Source organism: Oncorhynchus masou, chromosome 5, assembly GCF_036934945.1.
Source record: "Oncorhynchus masou masou isolate Uvic2021 chromosome 5, UVic_Omas_1.1, whole genome shotgun sequence".
Classification (NCBI taxonomy): domain Eukaryota; kingdom Metazoa; phylum Chordata; class Actinopteri; order Salmoniformes; family Salmonidae; genus Oncorhynchus; species Oncorhynchus masou.
The window spans coordinates 48,215,253-48,236,992 of NC_088216.1; the positions used below are offsets into that span (position 1 = coordinate 48,215,253).

At 45.8% G+C, this 21,740-nt stretch overlaps 1 protein-coding gene across 1 annotated transcript in view; it reads right to left on the bottom strand.

Moving 5' to 3' along the window:
* The window catches only part of LOC135539734 (pleckstrin homology domain-containing family A member 6-like), an 82,510-nt gene extending 80,240 nt beyond the window's left edge, over nt 1-2,270 (bottom strand). Inside the window, 1 exon segment of the mRNA XM_064965809.1 lies at nt 2,224-2,270. Coding sequence (XP_064821881.1) covers nt 2,224-2,255 — 32 coding nt within the window. The 5' untranslated portion in view covers nt 2,256-2,270.
* Nucleotides 2,271-21,740: the final 19,470 nt, after the last annotated feature.

Genomic DNA, 21,740 nt, shown 5'->3' on the forward strand with positions numbered 1-21,740 from the left:
GAAAGACAGACTGCAGACATGAGGGTCTTATCAAAGGAGGGGATGGTAAGATTGTTAGGACAGGAGGAAAGGCCTGAAGTCAGAAAAACGTTTATAGGAAAACACCCGTCTTAACTATAGATATCCTAAACTCTTGTGAGAAAAGGTTCCAAAGGGGTTCTGCGGCTGTCCTCATAGGATAACCCCTTTTGGTTCCAGATATAACTCTTTTGGGTTCCATGTAGAACCCTCTGTGGAAAGGGTCCTACATGGTACCCAAAAGGGTTACACCTGCAACCAAAAGGGTTCTACCTTTAGCCAAAAAGGGTCCTTCAAAGAGTTCTCCTATGAGGACAGCTGAAGAACCCTATTTGGTTCTAGATTGCACCATTTTTTCAAAGAGTGTTGTACTAGTCCATGATCTGAAAGCTTCTCTCTTTACTCATCCAAGCCAGCCTAGTAGTTTTACAGCCTAAGAGGACACATATTGTAGGCCAAAGACACAGAGTAAGGACATAGGAAGACTGTGAGGATCAATGATGGTCCATGGCATAGCCCCAGGGATCCACCTAGACTCTTAAAAAAGGGTTCCAAAAGGGTTCTTTGGCTGTCCCAGTAGGAGAACCCTTTTTGGTTCCAAGTAGAACTATGTTGGGTTCCATGTAGGATCTTCTGTGGAAAGGGTATTACATGGACCCCAAATGGGTTCTACTTGGAACCACAAAGGATTCTTCAAAGTGTCCTCCTATGGGGACTGCCAAAGAACCATTTTAGGTTGTAGATAGCAGGTCCAAGTTTCAGGTTTTAGAAATCACTAGATAGGGCCTTGACCCTTTAACGAGGACAGACAGCATACTGTATGGTAGTCTTTTGCCGTACACTACACTAAGGCACTGTTCCTAGAGCCAGAGCTTGTGCAAGCTTTTGTTCCAGCACTGAAAGCATCTGATTCAGCTAGTCAACGACTTGATGATTAGTTTATTAGTTGAATCAGATGTTTTGGTGCTGGGTTGGAACTAAAGCCTGACCACCCCGGGGGTCTCCAGAACCAGGGTTGAAGAACAACGCTCTATGTAAGGCAGGGCCGAACACCTCCACCCCCACAGCCTGTCTCTCTCTCTGGCTCTGGCTCTACGCACTACTGGATGATAATATGTGTGTGGCATCTGGCCCAGACTCTGCCATGCAGAGAGTCTGTGTATCCTCCTTCTCACACACACACACAACCATACTCATTTGCACACACAGACACACACACACACTGGGCACTCACACGTGTGCACACACACACTTGACACACACACATACACAAACAAACTCACACATGCAGTGATAGGTAGAGAGGATGATGGTGGCCAGCCAAGAGCACAGTCAGGCAGAAGGCATGCACCTCCTGACACCAAAGGGACAAAACACACACCCCTCTGCCTGTGTGCAGCTAACCATAACAAACCTCCGACAAACCACTGACAAACCACCTACAGCCTGCCTGGGCACCGGGACAGCTGCTGCTGACCTGTGTGTGTGTGTGTGTGTGTGTGTGTGTGTGTGTGTGTGTGTGTGTGTGTGTGTGTGTGTGTGTGTGTGTGTGTGTGTGTGTGTGTGTGTGTGTGTGTGTGTGTGTGTGTGTGTGTGTGTGAGTGAGTGACTTGGTCTCAGAGGGTCCGGCGACTGAGCATGCCTGTTCATGCGTAACCTACAAACCTATATAGAGAGAGACCACATCGCTGCCTGCTTCTGCTTAGGGAAAAACAAGTAGCTAAACAGCATATGGTAACATCAGTGTCCTTAATATGACCACAAACTGGACGACAAAATTACTTGATAAACAATGGACCAGTTCCAATCACTGCCCTCACGTTATATAGTGTAAACATATGGTAGCAACGTTTAGCCATGACTGCTAGGCTACTCACACTAGCATGAAAGTCAAGCCGTAGCCGCAACACACACACACACACACACACACACACACACACACACACACACACACACACACACACACACATACACACACACACACAATCCTATACACATATGCTATCACTGTATCAGTCGCTAACTCACACAACTGCCAAATAAAAGCCATAAAATAGATTCCCTGTTCTTTCTCTCCAGCAGCACTGCATTGCAGTCCTCTCTGACCTCCAGCTTCTGGTTCTCTATCCCCCCAACACACTGCCAGCCAGCCCCAGCACAGTCCACCTCCCCCAGACTCGGCTACTCCGCTGTCCCCCTACCTACCTCACCCTCCGGTCCGCGCGGAACTTCAGCATCCTTCACCGGATCAATCATATAACAGATGAGACAGACAGAGAGGGAGAGAGGGATAGAAAGAGTGATGGGGAGAGGTAGAAAGAGAGAGTGAAAGAGAGGGGAGCAGCTGGCTAGCTAACACACTGCCAGGAGAAAGCCGCTTTATTGCTGTCGCTGTAGGGGTGTTGGATATAGTAATTGCTGTCCTCCTTTCTCTCCTTGAGAACGCATGCTGTAACGAGCCTCTCTCTCTCCTCTCTCTCTCACACACTCACCCACTCTCTATCACTGGCCATTGCATCTCCCCTCCTCTCTCTCTTGCTCTCTCTCTCTCATGCTCCCCTTGTCTAACAGAACTGCAAGGCTCAGCTTATTCAGTCCCAGGATCTGGCTGTCTATCTCGCTCTCATTCTCTCTCTCCCTCTCTTTATCTCTCCCTCACTCTCTCTTTATCTTTCCATCCTTCTCCCTCGCTATTGTTTTGTCCCAGTGGGGAGACGATATGACAGAGACCCATGTGGCGTCCTGCCGGGGCCCCAGATTGAGGTGTGAATGATCCCCAGCGTTGGTGTAGGTCTGGCAGGGAGAGTCGTAAGCATTGTTCCACAGGGAACAGCGGAGGGGGACGCGGTGGCTGGAGGGGTAGTGAGTGGAGGATAAACAAAGGACGTATGGCCATTCAGGTATAACAGCCAGCACATCAGTGCCACTCCCTCCCTTCCCCACCCTCTCCCCTTCTCCCTTCTCCCCCTCTCCGCCACTTCTTTCCTTCCCTCCCCCTAATAGAGAGACGTAGCTTCTCTGTCACTCATAGTGTCATAATTAGATCCATATTTCACAAAGAGACAAGCTCAGCATTAAAGAACAGAGCCAAGGGCCCTGGGAGGGGCGGCCATATTAAAAGTTCACAATCACTTCATGAAAAGCAGCGTTTCTGTGTGAAATCAGATCTGGCCTATTCCTGTGAAATGAAGATGCACAGCCATGGGTGGGAATTCCCCAATGTGAGTGTGCAGACTCCTGTAGGCTTTTGTGCATCCCGGAACACTTGCGTGATAAGGGAATTTCTGGGATAGTAACTTCCCAATTATGCATTACAGTTTTTTATGATTGCTTACACACTAAAACTGAACTTTTCCCACAATTAGCAAAACCTTACACTCAAGGAGCAAAACACAAGACTAGATTTGCACAACTGTAAAGCACATTGTCAGCTTCACACTATTTGCAAAACAGTACACACAGTGATTTGCAAAACACTAAACACACTTGTATACATCAGACACAGAAGTATATCATGATGTCACTTCCTGTAACGCTCAAAGAGTGAATGGGTGTGGAGTCGGGCGCAGAGAGCAAAGGATGCGGGAAAAAACACGCTTTAATGTCCAAAAAAAATCACAGGAACAAAATAGTATACCCAACACAGATGTAACTATAAAACAAAACAGTACCCTATTGTGAAATACTAGGACAGCGATAAAACCCAACAAAAACACTAACACTTCTCACAAATACAGAAGAACAAGCCCGCACAAACAGAAGCGGGCTAAACAAACTCAAATAACCCCACCCGAACAACCAAACAATGAACAGGTGAAACCAATTAGACAAAACCAAACGAACACAGAACAAAGGATCGGTGGCAGCTAGTAGACCGGCGACGACGACCGCCGAGCGCCACCCGAACAAGAAGGGGAGCCACCTTCGGTAATATTCGTGACACTTCCTTGCAATTCCAAAGCACTGACTGTCAAATTATCACACCTATGAGCCAATCTGTTAAACACAGCCATCAGGTGCACAAACACATGATTGCTAAATTGTAGACACACCAATCAGGTTTGACTATAAAAATGCAGCAGGTAGGTTCACCTGCCTTCAACCAAAATGGAAGGAGTCAGAAGAAGAGTGAGGGTGAGAGGAGGAGTACACAGAAGAGGAGGAGGAGAAGGAGGAAGAGGCAGAGGCCGAGCCAGAGGTCAAGGAAGACCTGAAGCAGGAGGAGGACGTGCACAAAGAAGAAGAGGACCAAACTTATCAAATGACATTCATGCAGCACTAGTGGACCATGTTGTGAACCACGGATTGATGCTGAGGGAGGCTGGACTGAGAGTTCAGCCAAATCTTAGCAGATATACAGTGGCATCTGTCATAAGGACTTTTCGACAAGAAAACAGGTAGATCTGTCTACAGTTACAGTAAGTTACATGTATTATTCTCTACATAGGATTGAGGGTCGGGAATGACAAGGAGGAAGGGGGCCCATATTCACGTAAGAACACGAGAGGCCAATAATGCTATCCGGCTCAGAACAACAAGCCATTTTCAATAATGTCCATCAGGTCTCAGTCAACACGGCACGCATCCAGAAAAGACATCAGGTTCAAATGAAACAACTTTATCGAGTGCCTTTTGAGCGGCATTCAGAGAGGGTCAAACGGCTGCGGCATGAGTATGTGGAGGTTTGTATTGTTGACTTTAGCACTGTGATGTTGCATACTGCACACATGACTTCTTTACATTGACTGTATACTAGACCTGTCCTGAACTACACAATCTGGTCTTTCACTGTATATCAGGGAGTTTTGCAGATAGATGCTGAGGAAATCCTGCACGAATTCATATATATTGATGAGGCAGGGTTCAACCTCGCAAAAGCAAGAAGGAGAGGCAGAAATATCATTGGCCACAGGGCTATAATCAATGTCCCAGGGCAACGTGGGGGTAACATCACCCTTTGCACTGCCATTTCACAGCATGGGGTTGTCCTCCGTCATGCCAAAATGGGCCCTAACAACACACCTCACATTCTCGCATTTTTGGACCGATTGCACCACATCGTCACAGCAGTTAATGAAATGCACCAGATGCAATACACGGTCATCTGGGACAATGTGTCATTCCACCGCTCTGCTTTGGTCCAGAACTGGTTTCAACACCATCCACAGTTGACAGTACTATACCTTCCACCATACTCTCTGTTTCTAAACCCTATTGAAGAGTTGTTCTCTGCATGGCGGTGGAAGGTTTATGATCTCCAGCCCCAGGCTCAGGTACCTCTCATTCAGACCATGGAGGTTTATGATCTCCAGCCCCAGGCTCAGGTACCTCTCATTCAGACCATGGAGGTTTATGATCTCCAGCCCCAGGCTCAGGTACCTCTCATTCAGACCATGGAGGTTGATGATCTCCAGCCCCAGGCTCAGGTACCCCTCATTCAGGCCAGGAAGGTTTACGATCTCCAGCCCCAGGCTCAGGTACGCCTCATTCAGGCCAGGAAGGTTTACGATCTCCAGCCCCAGGCTCAGGTACGCCTCATTCAGGCCAGGAAGGTTTACGATCTCCAGCCCCAGGCTCAGGTACGCCTCATTCAGGCCAGGAAGGTTTACGATCTCCAGCCCCAGGCCCAGGTACGCCTTATTCAGGCCAGGAAGGTTTCTGATCTCCAGCCCCAGGCTCAGGTACCCCTCATTCAGGCCATGGAGGTTGATGATCTCCAGCCCCAGGCCCAGGTACGCCTCATTCAGGCCATGGAGGTTTACAATCTCCAGCCCCAGGCTCAGGTACCCCTCATTCAGGCCATGGAGGTTGATGATCTCCAGCCCCAGGCTCAGGTACCTCTCATTCAGGCCATGGAGGTTGATGATCTCCAGCCCCAGGCCCAGGTACGCCTCATTCAGGCCATGGAGGTTTACAATCTCCAGTCCCAGGCTCAGGTACCTGTCATTCAGGCAATGGAGGTTGATGATCTCCAGCCCCAGGCCCAGGTACGCCTCATTCAGGCCATGGAGGTTTACAATCTCCAGCCCCAGGCTCAGGTACCCCTCATTCAGGCCATGGAGGTTGATGATCTCCAGCCCCGGGCTCAGGTACCCCTCATTCAGGCCAGGAAGGTTTACGATCTCCAGCCCCAGGCTCAGGTACGCCTCATTCAGGCCAGGAAGGTTTACGATCTCCAGCCCCAGGCTCAGGTACGCCTCATTCAGGCCAGGAAGGTTTATGATCTCCAGCCCCAGGCTCAGGTACCCCTCATTCAGGCCAGGAAGGTTTACGATCTCCAGCCCCAGGCTCAGGTACGCCTCATTCAGGCCAGGAAGGTTTATGATCTCCAGCCCCAGGCTCAGGTACGCCTCATTCAGGCCAGGAAGGTTTATGATCTCCAGCCCCAGGCTCAGGTACCCCTCATTCAGGCCATGGAGGACGCCTGTGACCAAGTCGACGCCGCAGCTGTGCAAGGATGGATTCGACATTCAAGATGGTTCTTCCCGCGTTGTCTTGCTAATGACGATATTGCTTGTGATGTTGATGAAATTCTCTGGCCAGATCCAGCTAGGCGAAGAGATAATGTATAGTATGTTTACTGTAGTATTTTCTGTACAATGTTGTCAGTTTTTTTCAGATTATTTTTATGTTTGTTGTTGTTATTGACTGTAATTGTAACCTGTACTGGATACAGTATTTTACGTGTGTCTGTTTGCTGAGCTAACAGTGTTATGCACACTACTGTAGTAGCATGACAACTGGGACATGTTTTGTTGTGATTCTCCATGTTGACTGATTTGGGTATATGGTGAGAAAAAATGATATTTTCCTCAGTCTGCAGCATTGGTTTTGTGTAGTGTTTGTATAGTTGCACTTTCTCTGTGTACTTCATTCACATCGATGGGGCTATAGCGGAGCAGGTCGAGAGCTTCAAGCTTCAAAGTTCTACAGCGGCACCATTGAGAGCATTTTGAATGGCTGCATCACCGCTTGGTATGGACACTGCATGGCATCCGATTGCAAGGCGCGGCAGAGGGTAGTCCATTACATAACTGGGGCCAAGCCCCCTGCCATGTCGGCACTCTATACCAGGCGGTGTCAGAGGAAAGCCCTAAAAACTGTTAGACTTCAGCCACTCAAGTCATAGATTGTTCTCTCTGCTACTGCACGGCAAGCGGTACCGATGCACCAAGTCTGGAACCAACAGGACCCTGAACAGCTTCTGCCCCAAACTATAAGACTGCTAAATAGTTAAATAAATAGTTAACCAAATAGCTACATAGACTATCTGCAATGACCCTTTTTGCACTAACATTTTGGACTCATCACATAAACTGCTGCTAATGTTTATTTCGTTCTAGTCATATGCACATATCTACCTCAAATAATCCGGACTGTGCACATCACGTACATTTTCAAATCTCACAGGCACGTGCCTCTCTACCTCAACTGTTGGAAGAGAAGCCCAGTGAAAAGAAGCTAACTCTCTGTGTCTCGTTATTTATCCTGTTTTCAGGATTGTGGCATTTATACGTTTGGTTTCTTTTCAAAGTCTAGAGATGACATGTTTATCTAAACTCATTTTGATGTTTAATTTTAAGTGTTTTGACTTAGTGAAAAACGAGTGAGATTTTCTCATTCATATGAGTGTAGCCAAGCTAAGCTCGCTCACACACTTTGTATGTAAGTTAATGAGAACAAGATGGCGTCTCAGATGATTTTATTTCTGTTATAAACGTTTGTACATATAAACAACACTAATAAATCTCCACTTGGATTCTCTGCCTCAAACCCTATTACAGGGGCTGAGTCACTGACTTACTGGTGCTCTTCCATGCCGTCGCTAGGAGGTGTGCGCCACTTAAGTAGGTTGAGTCACTGAAGCGATTTTCCTATTCGGGTTGGCGCCCCCCCTTGGGTTCGTGCCGTGGGGGAGATCTTCGTGGGCTATACTCGGCCTTGTCTCAGTATAGTAAGTTGGTGGTTGAAGATATCCCTCTAGTGGTGTGGGGGCTGTGCTTTGGCTAAGTGGGTGGGGTTATATCCTGCCTGTTTGGCCCTGTCCGGGGGTATTGTCGGAGGTGGCCACAGTGCCTCAGCCTCCAATATTTATGCTGCAATAGTAAGGCTCATATTTTCTCCACTTCCTGTCTGACTGACGTGCCCAAAGTAAACTGCCTGTTGCTTTTTGAGAGCCCATTAGAAGGTATAGAAAAAACTTACAATCCAGCTCCCAGTATGCAATTCCTATGGCTTCCACTGGATTTCATTTGTCTTTGTTCAAGTTTTTATGGCTTGTTATTTCCTAAATGAGGAAGCATTAGGAGTTTTAGTACTGGGATACAGACTTGGAAATCAGTCTGCGAGCGTGACGAAGATGATAAATTGGACAGTGCAGTTAGATTAACAAGAATTTAAGCTTTTAGCTGATATAAGACACTTGTATGTTCCTAAATTTTAATATCCATCATTTTGCGGATATTAGTGTCGGGGGGCTAGGGGGGCTAGGGTCAGTCTGTTATATCTGGAGTATTTCTCCAGTCTTATCCGGTGTCCTGTGTGAATTTCTCTCTCTCTCTTTTTTTTCTCTCTCTCTTGGATGACCTGAGCCATAGGACCATGCCTCAGGACTACCTGGCCTGGTGACTCCTTGCTGTCCCGAGTCCACCTGGTTGTGCTGCTGCTCCAGTTTCAACTGTTCTGCCTGCGGTGCTGACCTGAGGTGCTGACCTGTTGCACCCTCTACAACCACTGTGATTATTATTATTTGACCTTGCTGGTCATCTATGAACATTTGAACATCTTGGCCATGTTCTGTTATAATCTCCACTCGGCACAGCCAGAAGAGGAATGGCCTAGGTTCCAGCCTATCTAGGGAGTTTTTTCTAGCCACTGTGCTTCTACACCTGCTTGCCGTTTGGGGTTTTAGGCTGGGTTTCTGTACAGCACTTTGTGACATCAGCTGATGTAAGAAGGGCTTTATAAATACATTCGATTGAATTTGATTGATGTATTTTATATGTACTTTTTAGGTGTACTTTTTATGACATTTGTATCTAACAGTTGCATGCTAATTGCTAACCGCTAATGTTAGCTAGCTCGGCGCTAGGCGCTAGCTAGCCTACCATTTCTCCCTACTAGCTAGCCATTTTCAATGTATGTTGCAGTTGGCTTGCTGTTCATGGGTTTTTGTTACATTTCATACACAGACCTCTTCTATAATTTGTTTGTACTGTTGCCCATGTAATGCATGGGTGTATATTTAGGGCTTTTTTTGCACACCACCATCGTCAGTGATAAACTAGCTAACAGTAGCTAGGTAACTAACCCTGTTCAAATCCTGATGCCTCATACATACTCACCTAGTACAACATACATGTTTTGCAAAGGCAATTAGCTAGTAATGTAGATTCTTCTAGAGATGTTTTTATTTAATTGGGTTTACTCCTGTATTACTCCTGGCCCTTGGGAATACAAAGTTCGTACATGAGTCTAGAAGAGTACAATGGAAACAAACGTTGAATTCCCCCCACCTGATCAAGAGTTGCTGCTTTATCCCCCATAGTTCCTTAAATCAGAATTATGGTACTTTTTTGGAACACTAATTGCCTCTGTTTCAGAACTGAATTGACTGTTTAACTCAAAATAACAGTAGTCATGAGCTTGGTACACTTTTTGGCAAAAATTATGCTTCCTACAATAGTCCACTTGCCTGTAGCTCTGTGAACTGACAGTATTAAATACAAAACTTGTAGCTTGTTTGATTAGAATGACCTTTGGGTAGGTGTTTGTGGGTGATACAGCGAGTGCATGTAGCCAAATGCATGCAGAGCCCCTTTAAACCAGGTGGAGAGAATTTTTTTTAAATTCTCTCAAAATAATACCAATAATCCCAGTAATTTCACAAGATATAAAACACTGTTCGGGGGGACTACAATCAAGGCAAGTGATAAAGGTCAAAGGTTGGAATTCTGCTTTGCTATCAATCTGGGTTTGGTGGGACTTGAGACTGATGCATTGGTTTACTGTATTCTATTGGTTCTAGTTGCACGGTCAACAGTGCTTGCAGAGGACGAGAGAGACATTTGGAGAGGAGTTAATATGGACCTGATGAGTGATTAGGAGGATGGCCTGCAAAACAACAAACCAGTGAGGTTCGTCAAGTCCCCCAAATTCTGGAATGAAGTGCTCACTTCCCTTAGTCAAGAACAACAGAGCTGCTTGGAGAGGGACCAGAGCAACTTGGCAAGCCATACCACACAGATCATTTCTGGGGAGTTTTCATCAAGGCGACCTATACTCCACAGACCTCTCAACTCTGAACACAATGGAGGCTCACCCTGGACCAAGCTGGATGACTCCTGTTAGTACAACACTTTTGTTGATCTTTGACAGGCTCGTTCATATTCCTCCATATGAAAAGATTTGAGCAGATTACTGACAGTGTCACACCTGCTCCCGCTCTCCCCCCCCCCCTGACGCTCAAGGGCGCCAGGCTCCCCAGCACTGCGCACTCCTGCCATCATCATTACGCACACCTGCCTTCCCACCGTCACACGCATCAACGATTATTGGACTCACTGGGATTCAATCACATCTGTCATTACCTTCCCTATATCTGTCTGGTTCCACGCTCTGTTCCGTGCTTCTGCATCGATTGTCATATGTCCTTGTTTACCTTTGTGCTGACGCTGTTCCTGTCATGTTTTATGTCTGTTCCTGATTAAATGTTTGACTCCCCGTACCTGCTTCTCATCCCGGGCGTCGGTCCTTACAGGCAGTAGTCATCCAGCTTGGCCTAGGGCTCCATGGGATTTAGTTTAGTTTCAGGCCCTGCTTAGCCTAAATGCAGATGCAATTACCTGGTTTCTCCTGCTCTAACGAAATGAATTGTCATCCTTCAAGAAGTGTATTTGTGTGGGGTTTTTCAAGGAACTAAGAATTATTTTAGTATATGTGTGTTGTGGGGTGCTGGAAAAACTGTGATAGTGGTGCTTGAATGTTATTTCTGAGAAAGTGAAGGAACTCGTGTGATATTGATAATAAAACCAAAAAAGAAAAGTAATTTATTAATTCATGAATTCCTAACTCAATGTTCTTCATTCATTAATTTTCATATTTATGTTTTTAACATACCAGCCACTAAGGCAAGCTAGCAATGACTAGCATTAGCATTCAGTGGGGGCGAAGCTTGCACAACCTTGAGCAAGTGCACAGACATGCCATTTATGGGAGAGATGTGGGCAGACATGGACAGAGGTGTATTGCATAAGAGCAACTACTAAACGTCTGAAATGTAAGTGTCAAAGGGGTGCACTGGAATTTCAAGATGTATCCTAGTAAGTGGGTAGACTTGTGTGGTCGTTTCTGGTGGTCTACTGAACCATTTCGGGGCATATACACGCCTGTGCACAAAAGTGGTTCTTCGCTAGAGATTTACGGGACGTGTGCAGGGCCAAACACTGCTGGACACGTGCTCGCAAATTTCCAGATACGGTACATTTTCGGACTTGTGCACTGGAGTGTTCGACCCATAAATGTGCCTTTTCATGCAGTGAATGTCACCATTTGCCGCGTGAGACATTTCCTTTTTCATGTCCATCATCTGTTCCTAATGGCAGTTTTTCCCTATGGCAGCAGAGGCTTGTACATGTGTAATCTGATGGAATGAAGGTGTTCTACTACCAGGAAGTCTGATAGTATGTATTACACACACTCAAACTGAGATAGTGAAGTGACTGGGTTGCTGATGTATCGGTCTGCTTTGCTTAGGTTGTACTTAATGTGTGCGTGTGCGTGTGGGCGTGTGTGTGACGACACAGATGAAACACGAGATGTATTGGGGATTGATGCAGAAAGCCAGGCTGAGATATATGTTTTACTCTTATTTCAATGACATACATTTGTCCATATACAGTGGGTATAGAAAGACACCACCCCTTTCAAAATGTTCACCCTTTGTTGCCTTACAGCTTGAGATGTAAGATCAAATGTGACATTTTCTGGCTTTGAGTACACACACAGTAACCCACAATATCCAAGTAAAAAGTGAAAATTGAAACAGTAAAATACCCTATTTGGAGAAGTGAACACCCACCCCTTGCTGCGGTATAACCGACCACCTTCCAGATCACAAATCAAGCTAATTGGCTTCCATCTGTGATGAATTGTATTGACTTTGATTAGTTCAGAATAAAAGCAGTTGTTGATAGAGGACTCGACTGCTGAGTAGTGCAATTCAAAGCAAAGAATCCACTATGGGCGGAAAAGTACTTTCAACAGATGTACGGGATAAAGTTGTGGAAAGGCACAAGTCAGAAGAGGATGGATATACAAAGATATCAAAGGCTTTGTCCCTCGGAGCACAGTTAATACCATTATTAAGAAGTAGAAGGGAGTATAGCACCACCCAGACCCTGCATAGATCAGACTGTCCCTCCAAACTGGATGACCGGGCAAGGAGGAGACTGATCAGAGAGGCTACCAAGAAGCCAATGGCGACTTTGAAGGAGCTTCAGGCCTTTATGGCAAAGACTGGTCAATGTGTGGATGTGACCACAATATCACAAACGCTCCACAAATCTGGCTTCTATGGGAGGGTGGCGAGAGAAAAAAAACATTCCTCAAAAAAAGCCACATCAAGTCTCGTTTGAGCTTTGCCAAAAAGCACATTGTAGATTCCGAGGCCAAGTGGCAAACGGTACTGCGGACAGATGAGACCATAATTGAACTTTTTGGCCTGAACGCAAAACGATATGTCTGGCGAACACCCAAAGGATATAGTAGCAATGCTGGGTGGGTGGAGCAGGGTACCTGTGTCAGTTGTTCTTCTATCATGTACAGTGGTCGAATGTAGAGGATAATCCCGTACCTTAAGAGCCAGTTAAATAGCGTCAATTATTTCTGTGAAAAAAACAAGAGTGCCACAAAAATCACTGCGTGGACACTGTATGGATGTATTTTCTCTACTATGTTTGAGTATCTCCAATCTCTCTCAATCACACACACACACGCACGCACGCACGCACACACACACACACACACACACACACGAGTTCTCAGGGAGCAGTATCAGGGCCAGCCAGAGGGTCAGTGTGTTAACAGCAGCCTTAGGGGGAGGAAGAGTTCTATTATCACTCAGAGACAAACACAAGGAGCGAGTGGGTGAGGAGAGAGAGTGTATACAGTAGGCCTAGAGTACATTTTGAGTCAGCATTTGTGTGTGTGTGTGTGGGCGGATTGGCTTTCTAACTCAAAATGCAATAATTCCTCTTACTGCTATCCAGTTCTTCATATAGATAATTGTGTTTCAGTTATACTGTTGTCAACCTCGCAATGTTTACAAGCAAGTCGATGCTGAGTTGTACCCAGAAATATCTCACATTTTCTTTGTGTGTGAGAAAGAAAGAGACGAAGGCTTCCCCCTTATTTTCTATTAATCTTCAATGTCCTTATTGAATTGTTCATATGAGCATTAATGCTTTATTTTGTCAAATGGCTTCTTGAATAATGTCTCCTCGCTCAGTGTGAATTGATGAATATTCAGTCTCATGAATAGTTAATAGCCTATAAGAGATTTTCTCCATGCATTTTTGATCACTCCATTTTATATATAGCAGGAGAATAGTCTTTGGGTATTGTAATCCTTGTCGAAACCTACGGAGATGTAGACAGAAGTAGAGAAACTACAGATACACTGCACCTCAGATTAGAAAGTCAGAGCTGGGTGGGTGCCTCTGGATACAAAGCGTAGCTAGAGGAACACGGAACGGGTCTTATAATTTGGAATTCCTCATTTAGAATTTGGAATTGCTCATTAAGAATTTAGAATTCCTCATCAGAAATGTCTAATTGCTCATTAAGAATTTAGAATTCCTCATCAGAAATGTCAAATTGCTCATTTGGATTTTCTGATGAGTATCAGCCTCTGTTTTTCACCGTACTCATGTGCAATCAATTAAAAAACACGTTACTGTGTAAGCCTTAATGGAAACGCTTTCACCTCACGTACTGTAGGCAACAACCGGTTTAATCATATTGTACCAGGTACCTGTTTGTAAGTACAGGTCGTTTCATAGTCCTTACCGATGCTAATTACTTTAATCCAAGTTAACACTAAAACGTGTACAACAAAAGAAGTAGGCCTAAGTGCAGGATCAACGCATGTACCTACAAGCCCGTTCCAATAACTAACATAGGGTTATTTCACTACTACTGCAATACTCTTTTATAAAGACCTATTTTAAGTCAAGCATAGCTGTCTGTTTTAATACAGCGTCGGGTCACTTGGCAGACTAGCTCTCTGATAGGGAACTAGAGGGGAGAGTTTGGACATGCGTTTGAGTTCACAGTCTTGTGATCGCTCCCACTTGTTGGCAGGTAGTTAGCTGGCAAACGTTCAGCACAGGGGCGCAGCGACCCAGTCGGGTTCCCAAACCTCAAACTCCTTCATTAGACTCTCTATCTGCCAGTGAGCCTCTGATAACAACTGAGCAGAGCCAGCCTTCTGACTATCAAACATGTAAGCCCTGAAACTGCATAACTCCCTTCTCACTCCTACAACATAACGACGAGTTGTTTGCTCTGGTGCTAATGATACGGTAGGCAAATGATGAATCATATAAACATTTCAGTAAACAAAGATTTCCAGTAAAAACTATGTCGCAGAGTAATGTAACAGCTACTCTGCCTTCCTAATATGGCCACGGCCCTAACCACATCACACAGGAAGGCCCAGGGACAAGCAGAGAAGAGGACCGGAGGAGGAGGAAGTTTAGTAATGAGTGCCCAATGGATGTTATTACCCAGAACCTGGCAAAGACCAATATTGAAGCATTGTAACTAGCATAAGATTCAAACAAATACAATTTTGAGGGAAGCAGCAAAAATCAATTTGTCCTTCCGTTCTCGAACAACATACAGTACATTACACAGAGATAAGACTAAATCCATTACCACATGGACACGACCGCAATCTCTGTGTACAAATCTCAGCTCCATACAAAAAAACTCTGCCTTTCCCTTCCCTGCTGAAACCGGATAATATGCTGGGCATTACATGAAGGAATAACGACAGCATTTCCTTTTTGCAGGAATGAGGCAACAGTGACCCGAACAGACCGTTTTGTATTGTAATGTTATCTGACTGTTATGGTAATTTTATCTGAATGTAACCCATAAGGAGTCGCTGCAGGCTTTGTGTAGATATGTAAATACGGACATAAATGAATAGTAATGTGATGTAGGCCTGCCTGGAGGTGTTAGTTATCATCACTTTCTGCAGGGTGTGATCACGTCACCGCTGTGGTGAACCTGAGGGGATGTAGGCCTGCCTGGAGGTGTTAGTTATCATCACTTTCTGCAGGGTGTGATCACGTCACTGCTGTGGTGAACCTGAGGGGATGTAGGCCTGCCTGGAAGTGTTAGTTATCATCACTTTCTGCAGGGTGTGATCACGTCACTGCTGTGGTGAACCTGAGGGGATGAAGGCCTGCCTGGAGGTGTTAGTTATCATCACTTTCTGCAGGGTGTGATCACGTCACCGCTGTGGTGAACCTGAGGGGATGTAGGCCTGCCTGGAGGTGTTAGTTATCATCACTTTCTGCAGGGTGTGATCACGTCACTGCTGTGGTGAACCTGCTGTGGTGAACCTGAGGGGATGTAGGCCTGCCTGGAAGTGTTAGTTATCATCACTTTCTGCAGGGTGTGATCACGTCACTGCTGTGGTGAACCTGAAGGGATGTAGGCCTGCCTGGAGGTGTTAGTTATCATCACTTTCTGCAGGGTGTGATCACGTCACTGCTGTGGTGAACCTGAAGGGATGTAGGCCTGCCTGGAGGTGTTAGTTATCATCACTTTCTGCAGGGTGTGATCACGTCACTGCTGTGGTGAACCTGAAGGGATGTAGGCAAACTAGAGGGACACTACAGGGGTCCTCTCTGGAAATATTCCACAAACCATAAAAGTCCACCAGCACGCGCACACACATATGAAAAATACCCTATTAGGTTGGTTGTGAACGAAAGAAGAGAGTCCAGCATGAAAAGGCTTCCTGATTCCCTCTCATAGTCTTCAAGGCCTCCAATTACTTCATTAGATACACGGAGCTGACTGAACCACAAACACTTCAGGTTTTTGTTACTACTCGGTAGTTAATTCCGCATAGGGTGGCGCACAATCGGCCCAGCGTCACCCGGATTTGGCCCGGGGTAGGCCGTCGTTATAAATAAGAATTTGTTCTTAACTGACTTGCCTAGTTAAATAAAGGTTCAATTGAAGAAGAAAAAAAGATGCATAGCACTCACCTTGTGTACCAGGTCTGAATCAGTCCCTGATTAGAAGGAGAGGATGAAAACCAGAACCAGAATTGGGCAGTCCCACACTAAGCCACCATTCAACTGTGGGAGGGAGGGAGAGGGAGGGAGAGGGAGGGAGAGAGGGGAGAGATAGAGAGACAGAGAGAGACAGAGACAGAGAGAGAGAGAGAGAGAGACAGAGAGAGAGAGAGAGAGACAGAGAGAGAGAGAGAGAGAGAGAGAGAGCGAGAGAGAGAGAGAGAGAGCGAAAGAGCGAGAGAGGGCAAGAGAAAAAAAAGATGGGAGGAGTGTTGGGTTTAGTTGTATTGTGTATTGAGTGTATCCATGTCTAATGTATGACAACAGGCTGTTGAGGGTATTGATCTCTGGGTCTCTGTGTCTCTGGAGAGTGAGGCTCTCTCTGGCCTCAGTCTCCCCGCAAACAGATCAATGAAGCCTGGGCAGAGACTGCTGACTGGGCCTTACTGGACCTTCCACGGAACAACCCCCACAATTACCATTAACACAACACAGTGCAGGGCAGCACAGTAACGTGATATACAATAGCATCACGACATGGCACAGATCACAGGACAACAAATGCCTCAAAGGACACATATAAAGGTACACACTGCACCTCACCAAGATACACTAACAGTATACAGCTAAGCACCACTTACAGCACTAACACACTACCAGGTAACAAGCACAAGATAATGCTACTTCCGTAGGTGATACCATGCTGACTTGCCCTAGAAAACTGATCCCCTTGAAAAATCCCTTGAGAAACATTGTGACAAGGTATTTAATGGTCTCCGAGTTTTTACAGCCCCTTGCCCCAGCCATCATGTGAAAGAATAAACAGAAATCCACAGAAAGTCAACCAATCACAGGCTTAACCAGTCCCTAATCTCGGGTAAACAGGTTGCAGGGTTGCGTAACTGCGTCATGAAACACGATCCGGCAGGTCTGGATGTAATGTATCGGTTATGGATGTAGCATTTTCTGTACAGGTCATTATCGTGTTCCCAGAAGGCTGTAGTAAATCTATCAGACGCACCCTGATGACATCATGTCCCCAGGGAGATGGATGTGGGCTCAATGCCAGGTCTATAGATCTCTCTCTCTCTCTCTCTCTCTCTCGCTCTCTCTCTCTCTCTCTCTCTCTCTCTCTCTCTCTCTCTCTTTATTTGATTTTTCTACCTTTCATTCTTTAGACGAGGAGGACGAGAGGGAATGAGACCTGTCCGTATAGGCCAGGTTTGTGTGTTATTATAACATGGTTGGAGTCTTAATCACGCTGATGACAGATAGCCTCCGAGGTCTAAAGGGAGTTCTACTGTCAGAGAAATGAAATGTCTAATAGCAAACATGTGTATCCCTCCTCCTCAGAGAGAAAGGGAGATATGGAAGTTGACAGAGCGATGGAGAGGAAGAGAGAGAAAGAGAGAGGAAGGGAGATATGGAGGGAGACAGAGCGATGGAGAGAAAGAGAGAGGAAGGGAGATATGGAGGGAGACAGAGCGATGGAGATGAAGAGAGAGAAAGAGAGAGGAAGGGAGATATGGAGGGAGACAGAGTGATGGAGAGAAAGAGAGAGGAAGGGAGATATGCAGGGAGACAGAGCGATGGAGAGGAAGAGAGAGAAAGAGAGAGGAAGGGAGATATGGAGGGAGATAGAGCGATGGAGAGAAAGAGATATGGAGGAGACAGAGCGATGGAGAGAAAGGAGAGGAAGAGAAGGGAGATATGGAGGGAGACAGAGCGATGGAGAGGAAGAGAGAGAAAGAGAGAGAAGGGAGATATGGAGGGAGACAGGAGAGAAAGTGAGAGGAAGGGAGATGGAGGGAGACAGAGAAGAGAAAGAGAGAGGAAGGGAGATATGGAGGGAGATGGAGAGGAGGGAGACAGAGCGATGGAGAGGAAGAGAGAGGAAGGGAGATATGGAGGGAGACAGAGCGATGGAGAGAAAGAGAGAGGAAGGGAGATATGGAGGGAGACAGAGCGATGGAGAGAAAGAGAGAGAAAGGGAGATATGCAGGGAGACAGAGCGATGGAGAGGAAGAGAGAGGAAGGGAGATATGGAGGGAGACAGAGCAATGGAGAGGAAGAGAGAGGAAGGGAGATATGGAGGGAGACAGAGCATGGAGAGGAAGAGAGAGGAAGGGAGATATGGAGGGAGACAGAGTGATGGAGAGGAAGAGAGAGGAAGGGAGATATGGAGGGAGACAGAGTGATGGAGAGGAAGAGAGAGGAAGGGAGATATGGAGGGAGACAGAGTGATGGAGAGGAAGAGAGAGGAAGAGTGACTATCTGCCACCACATTTCTGCCTGTCAGTATCACTTTCTGAGATCCTACTATTTCCTTGTCACTCTACAGAAGGCTTTCTCTGTGGAGGTTGAGGATTTGACCTTCAGTGTCACCCTCAATGACAGATGAATGTATGAAAAGCCAGTGCACAAACAATCCCCTATTGGAGGTTTCATTTTGCCTGACCATTAGCCGCACAACAGAATAATAAAACATGATTTCAATCAGCACCAACAGATTCCCAGCTCTGACATGATGATGTGTTTGCTTTCATAGCATATACTGCATCGTTATTCTAAATGACACTTGGCCTACAAAGGTATTAGAGCTGTGTACCAAATGTATTCTACTACTGTAGTAAGCTGGGTCGGACATTACCGCCCTCGGTAGACAAGGTCAAACACAAGCCTGTAATACAGTAATGGAAATTGCATGATTCTTTAATGGGATTGCTGTACTGCTGACAGAAATATGGCCATATGAATTACTCTAACATGTAATCTATTCCAAAACACTTCATAATATGGGACTTCATTATGGCTGGAGGGGAACTAGGCTAGGTTTGTTTCTGGGTTTGTCCCACATTAACATCAAGAGTATCTCACAAACAGGCACGTATGCACACACCTTGTTGTAGGCTACACATATATTCACAAACAGCAACAAGTCCACACACACACACACACACACACACACACACACACACACACACACACACACACACACACACACACACACACACACACACACACACACACACACACACACACACACACACACACACACACACACACACACACACACACACACACACACACACACACACACACACGCAGGCTGATAAGATCATTGAGATTTAAAAAAGATTCACATGACCACAGCCTGCTTGCCAACAGTTATAAAGGCAGCAGCTGACTGCCGAGTGCCAAGTCTGAGACAACACAATATTGTATCTGATAGCAGGAGGATATGAAGATCTAACGGTGACAACAGAGTCCCAAATGGCACCCTATTCCCTATGTAGTGTTTGAAATCCTTTTTTTAAGGAAACATCACTGGTGAGTGAGTGAGTATGCACCGCAGACTCGTTACTATGCCACTTACATACTAGGACAGGAGAGAAGAGTAGTGAACATACTGTTCTAGCTAGAGGAGATGGCATTTGCAACTACACTACTATGTTCAAGTCGAACTCAGTATTGTCTTGCTCATGAGATGTTGTAGAATATGTTCTATGTGTCAACTGTTACATATTTTGGAATTACTCACAACTCCCAATGGCTTTGATATTAACACTGGCACATTAAAACAAGTGAGCGGAACAGTCTCAGTCTAGAGCAGACTAGCCCCCTCTAGTGTTGAATCAGCCCCACTTCGCTGTCCCTCTCTTGTCCCCCCCACACCCACTGCAGCACTACTGAAACAGACCCCAGCTCTACTTAAAGACCATGCAGAGAGAGAGAGAGAGAGAGAGAGAGAGAGAGAGAGAGAGAGAGAGAGAGAGAGAGTGGCCCCTGTCCCATTGTCTCAGAGAGAGTATCAGCTGTAGATGTCCAGAGCAGAGCATAACAAGCGACGTATCCGTGTCATCTCATTTTTGTGAGTCGGACAGAGTGTTTTTAACAGGAAGCTGTGAGGAAAGTGATCCAATGCCACTACTGTGAAAGCTGAAAGCCATGTAGGTCCGATAACAGTGAGTGGGGATTATAAATGAATAGGATCCTGGAGTGTGTGGTTGACTGTCATTCACAGCTCAAGCCTCTGGTTTTCATCCCCTCCTTTTAATCAGGGACTGATTCAGACCTGCTCCACGGGGCGAGTGGAATGAACTGCCAGGTAGAAACAAAAAACAGATGTGTTTCGGCCCTCCAAGACCGGAAGTGAACAGCCCTGTACTAAAGCAATTTTTTGGAGCACACACTGCCTTCAAAAGGGTTTAACCAACACTGCAAAATGTAGCCTACAAGCAACAAACTACCGCAAACATGCCGTCAACGTTGTCATTTACTGATGCCCTAAGTAGATGAACCTCTGGCGCACCAAAACTTAATCTAAATTAACTTTATTGATCAGCGATGTTAACATCAATGCAAATCCTCCCAGCAGTTAATGTGTTTCTGGAGGCAGCTAGATGAAGTTCATAGACGAATGTGTCACTCAGTGCATTCACAAACTCAGTGAAAGCTGTTCTCTACAGAGGGAGAGACGTACAAACACACACGCACACACACACTTTTCTAATTACAAGGAGTAACTAAATCGTGTGTGTGTGTGTGTGTGTGTGTGTGTAATTGAGGGTAGAGTTCCTAAACTGCAGGCCCAGCAGCATGCAGAGCTGCGTCAACACAGGGGTGGACTGGCTGGATTTCAGTACAGTACAGGAGTCAGCAATCTATCATGGTTTAGGCGGACTTCAAACAACAGTCTCTAAAGATGTATCCAAAAACGCAGTCAGGTTTACCAGATAATATCCTTGATGAAGTGTATTAATGCCGGATGTGTAGTATTGACTGAATTATGTCAGATAATGAGCGATAGGAGCAAAAAGAACCACGCATAGTGATTCTTTTTGTAATAGAGAGGGGAAGCAACCTTAAATGAGCAACAGACCTTTTGAAGACTATTTTTCTTGACGCCAAATAGAACGGAGAAGATTAGATTAGAAGATAACTCTGTTTGTGACGTCAGTCTGTTAAAGTATACTAAACAACACGTTCTGTCAATACACCATAATTCAAGGACATTCATCAGTTTCGCAGTCCAAATGTACAGTCTATTATATACAGTATGTCACCTCCTCCAGATCATGTCTGTCCGATGACCTCGCTTAGCATCTAGTGGAATCCTCCTCTAACACCCTGACAGTCAGGCCACAGTTAAGCTGTCCTACCCTGACAGGGTCATGCCAGTCACACACGCACGCACGCAGACACACACACATACACACACCAGCCAGACATCCATTGCTGAAACCCATTCTTGTTTCGGCTAACATATGGCGTTCTGCCTTGTTTAGCATTGAGGCCCGGTGATTCAGTATCCTCAAACACAACTTGGCCATTTGATTTGGGCACAGAAATGTGCTAACAATGGTCAAGTTCATCCTCCTCTAAATCTAGAGGCCTGTTAGTCAG